This window comes from Neomonachus schauinslandi, chromosome 14 (assembly GCF_002201575.2).
Source record: "Neomonachus schauinslandi chromosome 14, ASM220157v2, whole genome shotgun sequence".
Classification (NCBI taxonomy): Eukaryota; Metazoa; Chordata; class Mammalia; order Carnivora; family Phocidae; genus Neomonachus; species Neomonachus schauinslandi.
This window is the reverse complement of record NC_058416.1, coordinates 86,991,093-87,004,426: the sequence shown is the minus strand read 5'-3', so window position 1 is coordinate 87,004,426 and position 13,334 is coordinate 86,991,093. Positions and strand designations below refer to the sequence as shown.

The following is a 13,334-nucleotide window of genomic DNA, read 5'->3' as shown; positions in this document are numbered from 1 at the left end:
CCTTATCTTAGGGCCTAGACCAGACAGCAATCAGGGAAGGCTGCTTGGAGGAAGAGGCACGTGACCCTCAAGAGCGTCAGTGCTGGGGCGGAGTGCTGGAGAGCACTCCAAGCACATGGCCAGGCAGGCATCCCAGGGAGCCCTGTGTGGCCTCTGGTGGCCGGGGTGGGAGAGCCGGGGCCCTGCTGCTTTCTCCTCTAATACCCCATCTCCCGTTCCCCGAGCATTCTCGGGGACTTTGCCTTTGCTGTTCCCACTGTCCACGTGGCCCCTCCTTTCCCTCATGCCCTGAGCAGCCCGCGGCTCACCTGCCAGCCCCTGCTGGCTTCCGTTCTCTGTTCACCCCGACTCTTAGAGCCACACTCTGACGGGGTGCACCTTCTCTGTGGCCTTGCATGTGGTCTGCTCAGCTAGAGCGTAAGGTGCTTTGTCTGTTTGCTGCTATGTTCCTCAACATCTAGAGCAGTTTCTGGAACGGTGCTTGACACAAAGCAGGCGTTCAGTAGAAAGTCTGGGACCGACGGAGACGGTGAATAAATGAGCGGGTGAATGCGTGCCGTTGGTACGGCCGTGCATGGCAGGGCCTCTCAGCCGGGTCGGGAGGGCAGGTTTATTCCAGGGCAGTGGAGACCCTTCGGGGTGCTGAAGTGAGAGGGGAGTGACCCCGCCTTGGCCTCCTGGGCCCGTGCCCCCCCCGCCGCCCCACGATGGTTTCCGCAGTCCCTTGACCGCCTTCTCTCCTCCCGCAGGTCCACCTCCACCTCCTCGCCTGTCCGCCCGGCCGCCACATTCCCACCCACCACCCACTGTCCGCTGGGCGGCACCCTCGACGGGGTCTACCCCACCCTCATGGAGCCCGTCTTGCTGCCCAAGGAGGCCCCAAGGGTCGCCCGGCCTGAGCGGCCCCGTGCAGACACTGGCCACGCCTTCCTTGCCAAGCCCCCGGCCCGCATGGGGCTGGAGCCCGCCTCCTCCCCCAGCAAGGGCTCCGAGCCGCGGCCCCTGGCACCCCCCGGCTCCAGCCACACGGCCATCGCCCGCACCCCAGCAAAGAGCCTCGCACCCCACCACACCAGCCCGGACCAGCCTGCGCCCGCCTCGGCCGCGGACCTGCACCGGGAAAAGACTCAAAGTAAACCCTTTTCCATCCAGGAACTGGAGCTCCGTTCTCTGGGTAAGACCACCCTGACAGCGGCCACCTTCATAGACGCGATAATCATGCGTCAAATTGCTCACGATAAAGGGCCGCGAGAAGGAGGTTCGCTGGCCAACGACTCCCCTCCCGATGGTAAGACTTCCGGCCCTGCCGCCCACCCAACCCGTCTTGTGGCCTAAAGATATTTTCAGATCTCTGCTTTTTATTTTTCCCCCCATTTTTTGTTGGTTTTGGTATTTTGTTTTTAAACTCGTCCTCGTCGATTGCACGCTCTGATGGTTTATTCCTCAAGCTGCCGCCCACCCCCACCCCCCGATTTGGGGGCACCTCATCATTTGCACATTGTTTTATCATGATTTTTTTTTTTTTTTTTGGATTTTCGCTTTTTTTCCTTTAATGAATGGATCTGTGATTTTGACTTCAACTGCGCCTCCCATCTCCCAACCTTTGCGCCTGTGTTTGGGGAGCAGGGAGTGGGGTGACCCCTGCTGCCGTGTGGATGAGTCTGGTTTGGAGGACGCCCGCCGAGGCAGACTGTCCAGGAGAAGACAGGCAGGGGCGGGAAGCACCCGACTCTCCAGGAGGAGCCGACTCCTGCACCCTGCCTGGGTTGTGAGGGTGTCTTGGGGTGCCCTGACCCCACGCCCCCCTTGCTGACCTGCTGCCCAGCATCCGCTGGGAGAAGGAGAGTCCTCTGCCCCCTGCCTCCCATCTCTGGCCCCTGCTCTGGGCCCCTGTTTGCTGGACCAGGGGCTATAGGGACTGTGGCCCAGGCGGGGTCCTGGGACCTGAGTATCACTCCCTGCCACAGCCCCCACCGATCTCACTCCTGCCCCCCCTTCCCTAGAGACTTGTCTTCCCCACCCCGGCCCCCACCGTCTCGGTGGGTCTGTTTTTCTCATTGTCCCTAGGTCTGTCTCCCATCTCCTGGCCTGTCTGCCTGTGTGTCCAACTGTGTTTCTCCTCCACCTGGCACTCTCTCACCGTTCCATCTCTCTCCTTTCTCAGTGCACCCCCACCCCTGGCCGGCCAGCAGCCCCTGCTCTGGTTCGCTCCCTCTCTCCATCTGCCCACAGCCCCCGTCCGGCCTGGGAGCCCCAGCCAGCATGGGAGGGCGGGCCGGGAGGGGTGGCCGCAGCCCCGGGTCCCGGCGCTGGCCTGACCCGGGGCCTTGCCCACTGCAGGTTATCACGGTGGCAGCTACAGCCCCGACGGGGTGGAGCCCGTCAGCCCTGTGAGCTCGCCCAGCCTGACCCACGACAAGGGGCTCCCCAAGCACCTCGAGGAGCTGGACAAGAGCCACCTGGAGGGGGACCTGCGGCATAAGCAGCCAGGTAGGGCCCCACCCTGCCCCTGCACCCCCATGCACCCCACTTACCACAGCCCTATGAGAGAAGGATCGTCATTGCCCCATCGTGCAGGTAGGAAAATCGAGGCAGCCAGAGGCGGGCGGGGTGGGGGGAGATGGGCCCCGCCCCCCCCAGCTCAGGGCAGAGCTGGGATTCAGTGACAGCCCCCCGGCCAGGCCCACGCCTCAGCCCCCCGGCCCCCACAGCTGACCCGCTCTGCTCTGCCTGCAGGCCCCGGCAAGCTGGGCGGAGAGGCTGCCCACCTCCCACACCTGCGGCCGCTGCCCGAGAGCCAGTCCTCGTCCAGCCCGCTGCTCCAGACCACCCCAGGGGTCAAAGGTCACCAGAGGGTGGTCACCCTGGCACAGCACATCAGTGTAACTACCCCTTCTCTGCCCCCTTCTCATCGCCTTTGAACCTGGGCCGGGACGAGGTCCCGGGGAAGGGAGGGGGAGGGTCACACGCAGCCTCTTGGCTCTGAGGATAAACTGAGTCCTGGTGGCCCAGACCCAGGATGTAGGGTTGGCAAGGGCAAGCCATGCCAGGGGCCCCAGAGGCTCAAACTCAGGCAAGGTCGCCGCCCCCTCATCAGCTGATGGAGCCTGGGGTGCGTGGGTCCACGATCCACATCTCATGTACACTGGCCGGTGGAATCTGACCCATCCAGGGGCCACCACTTTGAGACCTCGGGCCAGGGCCACCGCCCTGCCCACACAGGGACGCTGAGGCTGCTGTAGGCAGGCCTGAAGCACCCGGGAAGCCAAGAGCCAGGCCCGGTTCTGTCCCCAAAGCTCAGCAGCCTTTGTCCACTCAGAAGGTTCTGGGGGGTTGGCTGTGGCCTAACCCTGCACTTCTGCCCCGACCTTTGGCCTGCAGGAGGTCATCACGCAGGATTACACTCGCCACCACCCACAGCAGCTCAGCGCGCCCCTCCCTGCCCCCCTCTACTCCTTCCCTGGAGCCAGCTGCCCCGTCCTGGACCTCCGCCGCCCACCCAGCGACCTCTACCTCCCGCCCCCGGACCACGGCGCCCCGGCTCGTGGCTCGCCCCACAGCGAAGGGGGCAAGAGGTAAGTGTTGGGGGCGGGGTGACCTTGCCGTTCAGCTGCTTGGAGGCCTTCATCCTGTGGCTGCTGTGGGAGGGCTGAGCAAGTGCAAGGGCCACCTCTCGTGGCACAGATGAGAAACTAAGGCTCGGGGGGATGGAGGAGCTTGCTCAAGGCCACGGCGCTGGTGCGTAATAGCTGATTGTGCACCACACTGCGTGGGCTCCAGACACCAAGCTAAGTACTTCCCACGTGTTAGCCGGGGTTCTCTGCGCAAGCCCAGCGAGGACAGGCAGTGCCGTCCCCGCGTCACCGATGAAGGTACTGAGGTGCAGAGAAGCGAGTTCATTTACCCCCAGGGATGCAGCCCGCAAGTGGCAGAGTGGGGATTCAAGCCAGAGCTGTGTGCTCAGCCTCCCTGCAGATAACACACACACTCACTTCTGGGTCCCCCAGGAGCGCTGGGGCTGGGGGAGGCCCCCAGCTCGAGGGGGCGCTGCATGGGTGAGGCACAAGGGCAGGAAGACAGCAGGACGTCTTTAGGGGGACAGTGGGGTCCCTGGCCTGGGGGGCAGCAGGGGTCAGCTACCAGACACGGGCCAAATCCAGCCCGCAGTCCAGGAGCTAAAGGTCCTAAAAGAAAAAATGACAGTGGAGACCATGCGTGGAGCCCAAAGCCTGGAATAGCAGCCCTCTGGCCCTCTGTAGGAAGAGTGGCTGAGCTCCGACGTGGAGCAGGGCAGGGTTGGGAGGGGAGTGGAATCCCTGCGTCATTTTGGAGGAGAGAGCACTGAACTCTGACCGCAGTGGGGACCCTCTCTCCGCTCAGGTCTCCAGAGCCAAGCAAGACGTCAGCCCTGGGCAGCAGTGAGGATGCTATCGAACCCGTGTCCCCACCGGAGGGCATGGCAGAGCCTGGGCATCCCCGAAGCGCCATGTACCCGCTGCTGTACCGGGACGGGGAGCAGGCGGAGCCCAGGTACCTCCATGGCATCCCATCCTGCCCCCGGGATGCTCAAGACTCGGTCCCTTTGGCCACTCATGGCCTCGGTCCCCTGCTGTGCAGTTGGGGCTTGACAAGGGCTTTAGTGTGTGACTGAGATCTCTCAGGCCTGCTAAGTAGATGTCCCAGCTTGAGGGACCTCTGGCAGCTTCCCGTGCCTTGGACTGGGGTGTCTTGTCTCGGGCCAGGCCCCTATTGCCGGCACTTGCTGAGGACCTGAGAAATAATGAGCTAAATGTGCTCGACCGATCAGGTAGATGGAGACAGAGAAAAAAGCCAGGTCCATGGGCCTTGGGAAAAGATGTGGTCCGAGTGCATGTCCAGTTCCTGAGGCCCCTTGCAAGGGGCTGGGCTATTGCACATAGACCACGATGACCCATCAGGGCAGCTGGGGCTCTCCAGAGACAGCCTGAGCCCAAGGATAGGTGAACTACAGAGAAGATTGCAGGAGACGTGGTCCTTGAAAGATGAAGGATGTAGGCGAGGGGTAGGAGAAGCTTGGTCCTGAATTTCTAAGGCAGGTCAGGTAATGAGTGCCCCATTGTCGAAGGTGTGCAAGCTCAGCACTGAGCAAACTGACCTGGGGTATCTGATCTTCGCAGCAGGATGGGCTCTAAGTCTCCAGGCAACACCAGTCAGCCACCGGCCTTCTTCAGCAAACTGACCGAGAGCAACTCCGCCATGGTCAAATCCAAGAAACAGGAGATCAACAAAAAGCTGAACACCCACAACCGGAACGAACCAGAGTACAGTAAGCGGCGCCCCCACCCCCCGGGAAGCAGGGGCCCCTGTGGGGCTGGGAGCCAGCACAGCGCCAGGACACACATGGTACTTCCTAAAGCCAGGTGGGCCTGCCGACCACCTCTCCCCCGGCCCTTGCCCCGCATTCAGGGAGCCCCAGGAGGGCTGTCCCTTCGCTGTCGGTGCTGGCTGGTACAGGATGCGGCGCTAGGCACATAGTGGGCGCACGGTGAATACTTGCATGAGTGGCTCTGTGCAGAAGCCCATACTGGGTACCAGGGAATGGGGGCCTGCCCACCCAAGGGCCCTGTATGTCCCTAGCTCACAGTGCTCATCGTATTCACGATTTTTCCCCCCATGTATGTGGCTCCTGGATGTAAATCCTAACTTTGCTCCCCCACCCTTAGCACAGGGCCTGGCACATAGCAGATCATAGCACAGGAAGAGCCTGCCACAGTGCCCGGCCGGGACTCGTTAGCTGGGGGAGGTCTGGGGGCATTGCAGAGGCTTTTCGGACACTTTCTGGGGCTGGAGCAGCAACCTTGCGGGGATTCCCCGGCCTGGTCTGGTCACTCCGGAGCCTTGCCAAATGCAGCCCGCGGGCCAGCAGGTCGGCAGCCCCAGCAAGCTGGTTAGAGATGCAGACTCTCCAGCCCTGCTGAATCTGTGTGCACTGAAGCACCTTGCCTAGACCAGACAGAGGATGGGGGTGGGGGGCATTTCCCAGTGACTTCCTAGGACCTATGGGCCCCTAGGCCTCATCCATCTTGTCACCTACCCCTCCAGATATCGGCCAGCCCGGGACGGAGATCTTCAACATGCCCGCCATCACCGGAGCAGGTAACGGTCCAGCCTGGGCTCCACGGCCACCAGCCCCCTCCCCGCTCCCCCGCCCCCCCTCGTGGCTGCACGCTGGGGAGGTTAGGCTGGTGTGTGGGATCTGGAAGGAGTCTCGGAGTGTGGCCTGGGAGGTCATTGGGGCCCTCACCCCAGCCATAGTAATGTGGATGGGAGGCCTTTCTTAGTTCAAATGTGTAATTCCCTCTGGACTCCGCAAACCCAGCAGTGGGGACACAGACTCGCACAAAGGGCTGGTGAAGCTTTGCAAAGAGTCTGCGTTAGACTTACATGTCAAGGCCTCCTGGTGTGTTTAGTACAGAATTAGGGGCACACACAGCTATCTGGAAACACCAGCTCTCTGCCGGGGCCTCAGGTGGAGATCTGAGTGTGGACGGGGGGGGGCATGGGCGTGTGCTTGGTGTGCATGGCCTTCACTCAGGGTCCACGTGAGCGCTTTTATAGAGAGAACACCCATTTTACTCAAAAATTCGAACCAGCTGGGGGAACAACGAAGATGTATTACAGAGATGGGTGAAAACTCACATGCATTTTTAAACTAAAACTTGAACCTGCTGTGATGTTTGGGATTTGGGGGACCCTCGGGGTTGGGTCCCCAGTTGCTGGTAGGGGCCACACTGTGTGTTTCTGCTGCTGCATGGAAAGACCGGGGTGGGGCTTTAGGGACTCGCCTTCCGAAGTCTGGCACGAAGAGACAGCATAGAGCAGAGCTGGGACTGGCGCCTCCATGGGCAGACCCTGTCCGGGGGGTCCCGGGGTCGTTTACAGGGCTGTGTGCTCTGTGCCCTGGGCCTTCAGTGGGGTGTCTGAGGCCAGCGGAGCTGAGGGCAGATGGGCTAGCCTTCCCGGGGGCCATCAGAGGGGCCTCGAGCCCTGGGAACGTGGTGAGCAAAAGACAACCATTGGATTTTATCAAAGGGTCATCAGGGCCTCCAAGTGGGGGTCTTGACTGGTGCTCACCTGTCTACCCAGAGACTAGATCCAGGGGCCATCGCTGAGCCTCGGACAACAGGGAGGGGACAATTTGGTCGAACCAACGAGATGGTTAGAAATGAAAGTTTCCGGAACTTTGCAGTTCTTGACACAGGCAGTGGACACATAGGCACATAGGTCCGTAGAAATTCATGCAGCGCTGCGATGAAGATCTGTGCTGAGACGTCCATGTGCATCCTATTCGACTTCTCTGTAAGCAGTTTAGCACGCACACAGAGTGTCCACAGGCCGCGGTCTCTGCTGCTCAGCCCCCCGTCAGACTTTGCCTCTGTAACTGGAGGTGGTCAAGCTTCCTTCCTGCCCGGCACCATCCGATCGCGCACCTGTGACCTTGGGTGGAAGGCTCAGGAACATCTGGGATCGCTAGATGCCGATCTACCAAGAAACCACCGCGGCCTGTACCCGTCACATCATCTTTTCCACTCTGCACTGTTTTCTTAGTGTGGAGGATCACAAATACCTTTTTTTCCCCCCTTTTATTTATTTTTTTGAAGTGCCGGTGAAACGTGGCCAAGACACAGCTAAAAAGGTGGAGAGAGTGTGTCCCCGGCTGTGACCAAGTTTGGAGCTAAAAGGAAGAAAAGAAAAACAAAATGCAGGGAGCAAATGGTTGCCTGAAGCGTGATTCTCAAAGCGGCCAAGAGTCCATGTAGTTCACGGACGAGGTGGGGGGCAGAAAGCCCCGCCCACCGGCCGCCTGCTTTCCATACCCTTGGCCAGAGTGCCAGTTTTAAAATCCATGCAGACGTTGCCCGAGGACAACAAGCAGAGGGGGCTTGAGCTTCGTGGGCAAGGTCTGGTTTAGCAAAAATGTGGAGAAGAGATACGTCCCCGGGGTTTGTGGAAGTCCCCAGAACGATCCCCAAGAAAACAAGAAAGGGACAGAACATCTGGTGAATGAAAAAGGCCGGATTCACGTGGCTACGACATAGCGGGTGTCTGCAGGGGTCTGGCGGGGACCAGTTTGTTGACTGAACCACTTCGTAACGAGGTGGCCGGGCTGGGGGCGGTCATGCAAGTGTCTCTAGCTCTGCCCTGTCCCCCGCACGCACAGTAACTGCATGGCTACGACCCCCACCTCACCGTCCGTCTCTGCACCTCTCTCTCCTCGTGGCTCCCGGGCAGGCAGGGGAGAGGCTGGGGGAGGAGAGTTAGGCCCAGCGTGGGGTGGGGGGCTGGGGGGCAGGGGGGGTTGTGGGCACTGAGGGTCGCAGACCTCGAGGGGGTCACCTTCCCTCCCAGAGTCTCTTCCTCAGCCCCCACCAGCCCCGGGGACCCAGGGTGGACCCCCCACACCCAGTACCAAGCTCTGGCTTGACCTGGTTTCCCAGCTGTGTCTCCCCAAACAGGGCGTCCCCCCTGACTCCTGCCCCCGACACATACACGCACGTGCGCACACACACCTTCCCCAACTCCCTCTTCAAGGCCACTTGGAATTTTAAAAGAGAAGCAGCCCCAGCTGGGATTTCGGGGGGTAGCGGGGGCGAAGGGGCTTCTGATTTCCCAGAGGGCAGAGTAGGAGAGAGACTGGGGGGTGGTCCTCTCGCCTCCCAAACCCCCAAACCCCAGGGCCTGAGTCCGAGGGGGGCCCCCACCCCATCACCAAGCTGCAGGAAAATAAGGGGGGTTAGAGAAATGGAGAAACATGTTGCTTTGCCAAAATGTGCTCACTGTGTATTCTCTCTTCTCCCCCCCCCCCCCCCCCGCTTCTCTCTCCCTCTCTCCGTTGTCCCTCCGGCCCCCCGGCCCCTGTGTGTGTCTCTCTCCCAGGCCTCATGACCTGCAGAAGCCAGGCGGTGCAGGAGCATGCCAGCACCAACATGGGGCTGGAGGCCATTATTAGAAAGGCGCTCATGGGTAAATATGATCAGTGGGAGGAGCCCCCGCTCAGCGCCAATGCTTTTAACCCTCTGAATGCCAGTGCCAGCCTGCCCGCTGCTATACCCATAACCGCTGCTGACGGACGGAGCGAACACGCACTCACCTCGCCAGGTCTGCAGGCCTCCCCCGCCTCGGTCCTCCAGTCCCACCCGCCCCATCTGTCCCCATCCCGGTGTCCTTAATCTTGTGCCTCCGCGTTCCTCTGACCAACCCCCTCCAGCTTTGGAGCTTGTGACTTTATTTTTGTGCGTGTTTGACGTGGGTCTGGAGTTGGCCAATCCCCATCTGGGCGGGCACAGCCCCGGCCCTCCCCTTGCCCACTAGGTCCAGAGGAGCTGCTGCTTTTCTAAAAACACTCACTGCTGTCCGAGCCCTGCCCTGCCTTCCTCCCCTGCTGGACACAGGTCCCCGGGATGCCCACGTCCGGGCCCGTTTTGTGTCTCCTTAGAGGAGATGAGGCTAGAGCAAGGATCCACCTCTGTGTGGATCAGGGTGACCCTTCCTGACAGCCAGGCCCGTGGGTCCAACATCTGCTGGGGCCATCGTGTGTGACCTTGGCTGGCCTGGGACCTGATGGGGCAGACGCCCGTGTCTGTGTGCTAGCCCCAAACTCAGATGAGTTGGGAAAGCAGAGGGGCCGGCTCCCCCTCTGCCCCAGGTCCCCGATCAAGACTGCATATCTGAGCAAGGAGACCTCGGGCCCATTTGTCTGACCTGACAGTCTGGTCCCAGGAAGTTTCTGGACTTAGCGGGGGCCCAGGCCTGGCCTCGGGGGTCCCGGCTTCTCTGCAGAGGGCCTACAGCCTTCCCAGCCCCGACACAGTCCTGGGGCAATGGTCAGGGTCAAGCCAGAGGCCTGAGGCTTCATGCTCGGGGTATCGGCCACTGGGTGGGTAGGTGGGCCTCAGGGCAGCCTGAGGGGCCTTTGAAAATAGTTAAACTCACTCCCCTAGTAGAAACCCACCTCTAGGTTCGGGCCCAGGGCTGGATCTGTCCATCTGGTCGATCTCCTCGGCATCCCGGCGGGGCCGAGCTGCTGTCCTCCCCCTCCATGGGGACCCGAGAGGCAAGCAGCCAGGGCCTCACCCACCCCCACCCTCACCATGTGAGTGCTGTCTCTCCTTCACAGTCCAACGTGGCCCTTTCCTGTGTGTCCCCCTGCAGGTGGTGGTGGGAAGGCCAAAGTCTCTGGCAGACCGAGCAGCCGAAAAGCCAAGTCCCCGGCCCCAGGCCTGGCGTCTGGGGACCGGCCACCCTCGGTCTCCTCAGTGCACTCGGAGGGGGACTGTAACCGCCGGACCCCACTCACCAACCGCGTGTGGGAGGACCGGCCTTCGTCCGCAGGTGGGCATCGGGGAGTGGGGAGTGCGTGGGCCTGCTGGGTGTCAGCCCACCGGATGCACGGGTCATCGGGAGTCGAGGGGGGTGGGGTGCCCGAGCACCTACTGTGTGCAGAGTTCGTGGTCTGGCCTCTTCTAAGAAAATGGCCGAAGGGCCCAGGTGGAGAGAAAGGGTGTGCTTAGGGCTGTCCAGGGAAGCTGGCCTCTGGCCCTGACCAGAGAAGAAGGGGAGGGTTCAGGAAGTGAAGAGGGGGCTGATCCTGCAGGCTTGGCGGGTCGCAGGGAGCCAGGTTTTCTTGGTGAGCGCAAGGAGCCACCGGAGGGTTGTAAGTGGGAACATGCCTGATCTGATGTAGGTTCAGGAGAGCCATGGGCCAAGGGGCAAGGGCAGAAATGGCCAAGAGGCCCCCACTGGCCTAGGCCCCAGGTGGCCAGGGCACGATATCGGTGAGGAGAGATGAGCAATTTTGAGGAACTTCGCAGGAGTTAGGAGGGGTTGGGACAGTGGCCAGACCGGGGTGGGGGGCCCAAGGCCCAGTCCCCAGTGTGGTAGATGGGTGGGCCCATCAGGGGGTCCCCAGCTCACGGGGGCCTCCTGACGGTCTCTCCGGGTCATTCCGGCAGGTTCCACGCCATTTCCCTACAACCCCCTGATCATGCGGCTGCAGGCGGGTGTCATGGCCTCCCCACCCCCACCTGGCCTCCCCGCGGGCAGCGGGCCCCTTGCCGGCCCCCACCATGCCTGGGACGAGGAGCCCAAGCCGCTGCTGTGCTCGCAGTATGAGACGCTCTCCGACAGCGAGTGACTGTCAGAACGGGGTGGGGGGCGGCGCCGGGGCCCAGCGAGTGGCCAGAGCAGCCGGGCAAGGAGCGGGGCAGCCGCCGACTCCCCCCACTGAGGAAGGAGCCCCTGAGTCTGCCTGCGCGCCCGTCAGTCCGTCCGTCCAGAGCCGGCATCCTTGCCTGTCTAAAGCCTTAACTACGACTCCCGCCCCGGGCTGGTCCTGTGCAGTGACCTTACTCAGGGGATGTTTACCTGGTGCTCGGGAGGGGAGGGGCCGGGGAGGGGGCGCGGCGGCGTGTGGTGGCCACATGCACGTAGCCGGGGCGGCCAGGGACCCAAAGCAGGATGACCACGCACCTCCCACGCCACTGCCTCCCCCCTTAACACATTTGGAACCAAAGTCTAAACTGAGCTAGCAGCCCCCGCACCCTCCCTCCGTCCCCATTCCGCTTCTCGCTCTGGACAGACGGACACGGGCCCTGTCCAGCCCCCAGCTCTCTCGTCCCGGTCTCCACGGACTGCCCGGTCAGCGAGACTGCGGGAGACCCAGCTGGGCCGGATGGGCGGGCGAAAGGGCCAGGTGCGGTCTGGGGCGAGCGGACGCTCCAAGGAACTGGACTGTTTGTCTCACACAGCGTTGCCGCAGCGGTGGGAAGGAAAGGCAGGTGTAAATGATGTATTGGTTTACAGGGTATATTTTTGATACCTTCAATGAATTAATTCAGATGTTTTACGCAAGGAAGGACTTTACCCAGTATTATTGCTGCTGTGCTTTCGATCTCTGCTTCCCGTTCAAGAGGCGTGTGCAGGCCGCCAGCCAGTGACCCCATCGTCCGCAGGACTGAGGGGGGCGGGGGGTGAGCGCCCCTGCATCCTCTCCCCCTTCCTTGGGCAGAATGAATTTGATGGGTATTCTGTGGCCGCCATCTGCGCACGGCGGTGGCGTTCTGTCATTTACACACGTTGTTCTCATTAAAAAGCAAATTATACTCAAGTTACAAAGGCTTCTTCTCTCCCTCGGCCTGGGCAGCCAGGAGGGCGGGTGCCTGGGGCCTCGGGGGACAGCAGGAGTGTGACCCTGGAGGGGCAAGGAAACACCCCCCGCAGCGCACCAGACGCGTCCCCTCTGCAGGTGAGTATTTCCATCCACGGTAAGAATGTCACCATGAGGGGCTCGAACAGTCGCACATGTGCTGAGAGCATCGGACATTCATACCTGTGAGCGGACGGTATCGAGTCCGCACACCTTGCTGGGGCACCCGACACGCACACCTGGGGGGGTTCCCGCCCCCACACCCACGGAGAGAGCACCTCAGTCGTGTTCAAGATGGTCACCGTCAGTTCGTCACCGCTGAGTACTTTTCACTCCATTCCTGCCAACGTCGTGCTCAGAAACAGACCCTCAGCCGTCACCGCTTTCTTTGAATATGAGGCAGAAGGGAGAACAAGCCTCACCTGCCCAGGTCTTGAAACAGCCACCAAGCTGCAGCCGCTTGCAGCTTTGGCAGAAGGTGTCCCCGAAAGGCGCCCTGCGCTTCGCCTCCCGTGTTCCTGACGAGCGAGGCCCGGCTGTCAGGCCACGGACAGAGGCTGTTGGCCCTCGCCTGCTCCTTACCCCCCTGCGGCCACCTCGTCTGCCACCCTGGCCCGTGCCGTGTCCTCCAGACTCTCACCCAGTCCTGGGTCCCTGGGGCAAATCTCAGCCCGCACTGCCGGGCTGGGTGCCTGATTCTGGAAGGGCGTTCGGGAGGTCTCACTGCCCACCATGCTGTCTGCCCGCCCTGCACGTGTGCAGGTGTGTGCGGTGGGCCCTCGGGGGGTGCCCGCTGCCTGTTCACCGGTAAGGGCTCCTCCCTCCCCCCCCCCAGCCCCCGCCGCCGCTCTGGCCTGGCCTCAGGGCCCCCTGCAGCCAAGAGCCAAATAGCCACCTATCAGCCACCGCCACGCGTCACTGGCCCGAATGTGGACCTCATGCCCACCCCCTTCTCAAGCAGAAGTCCGAGAACCTGCAGCCTGGCAGAGCCAGGGTCTGCCCCCCTTATGGGCTGAGGGGCCACCGACTTGTGTCCCTTTCGGGCTCTGTCTGCAGAGTCCCATCTGCAGAGAGCCTGCCCGACGTGTGGACAGCCGGCAGCCAGGGATGCACACGGCTGGAAGGCCGCCGGCTGCCATGCCCAGTCCGG

At 62.0% G+C, this 13,334-nt stretch overlaps 1 protein-coding gene across 9 annotated transcripts in view; it reads left to right on the top strand.

Annotated features, from left to right (window-relative positions):
• NCOR2 (nuclear receptor corepressor 2) overlaps positions 1-12,147 on the top strand; it is a 183,484-nt gene extending 171,337 nt beyond the window's left edge. For 4 of the 9 annotated variants that reach the window (XM_021698586.1, XM_021698587.1, XM_021698585.1 and 1 more), the window contains 10 exons: positions 750-1,174; positions 2,341-2,490; positions 2,737-2,882; positions 3,382-3,575; positions 4,381-4,530; positions 5,157-5,305; positions 6,082-6,135; positions 8,917-9,138; positions 10,192-10,371; positions 10,992-12,147. In XM_021698586.1, the coding sequence (XP_021554261.1) occupies positions 750-1,174; positions 2,341-2,490; positions 2,737-2,882; positions 3,382-3,575; positions 4,381-4,530; positions 5,157-5,305; positions 6,082-6,135; positions 8,917-9,138; positions 10,192-10,371; positions 10,992-11,173 (1,852 nt within the window). In that variant the 3' untranslated portion in view covers positions 11,174-12,147. The remainder of the gene's footprint in view (positions 1-749; positions 1,175-2,340; positions 2,491-2,736; positions 2,883-3,381; positions 3,576-4,380; positions 4,531-5,156; positions 5,306-6,081; positions 6,136-8,916; positions 9,139-10,191; positions 10,372-10,991) is intronic. The other 5 variants (XM_021698590.1, XM_021698589.1, XM_021698591.1 and 2 more) reach the window with 4 other exon arrangements.
• The last annotated feature ends 1,187 nt before the right edge of the window (positions 12,148-13,334 follow it).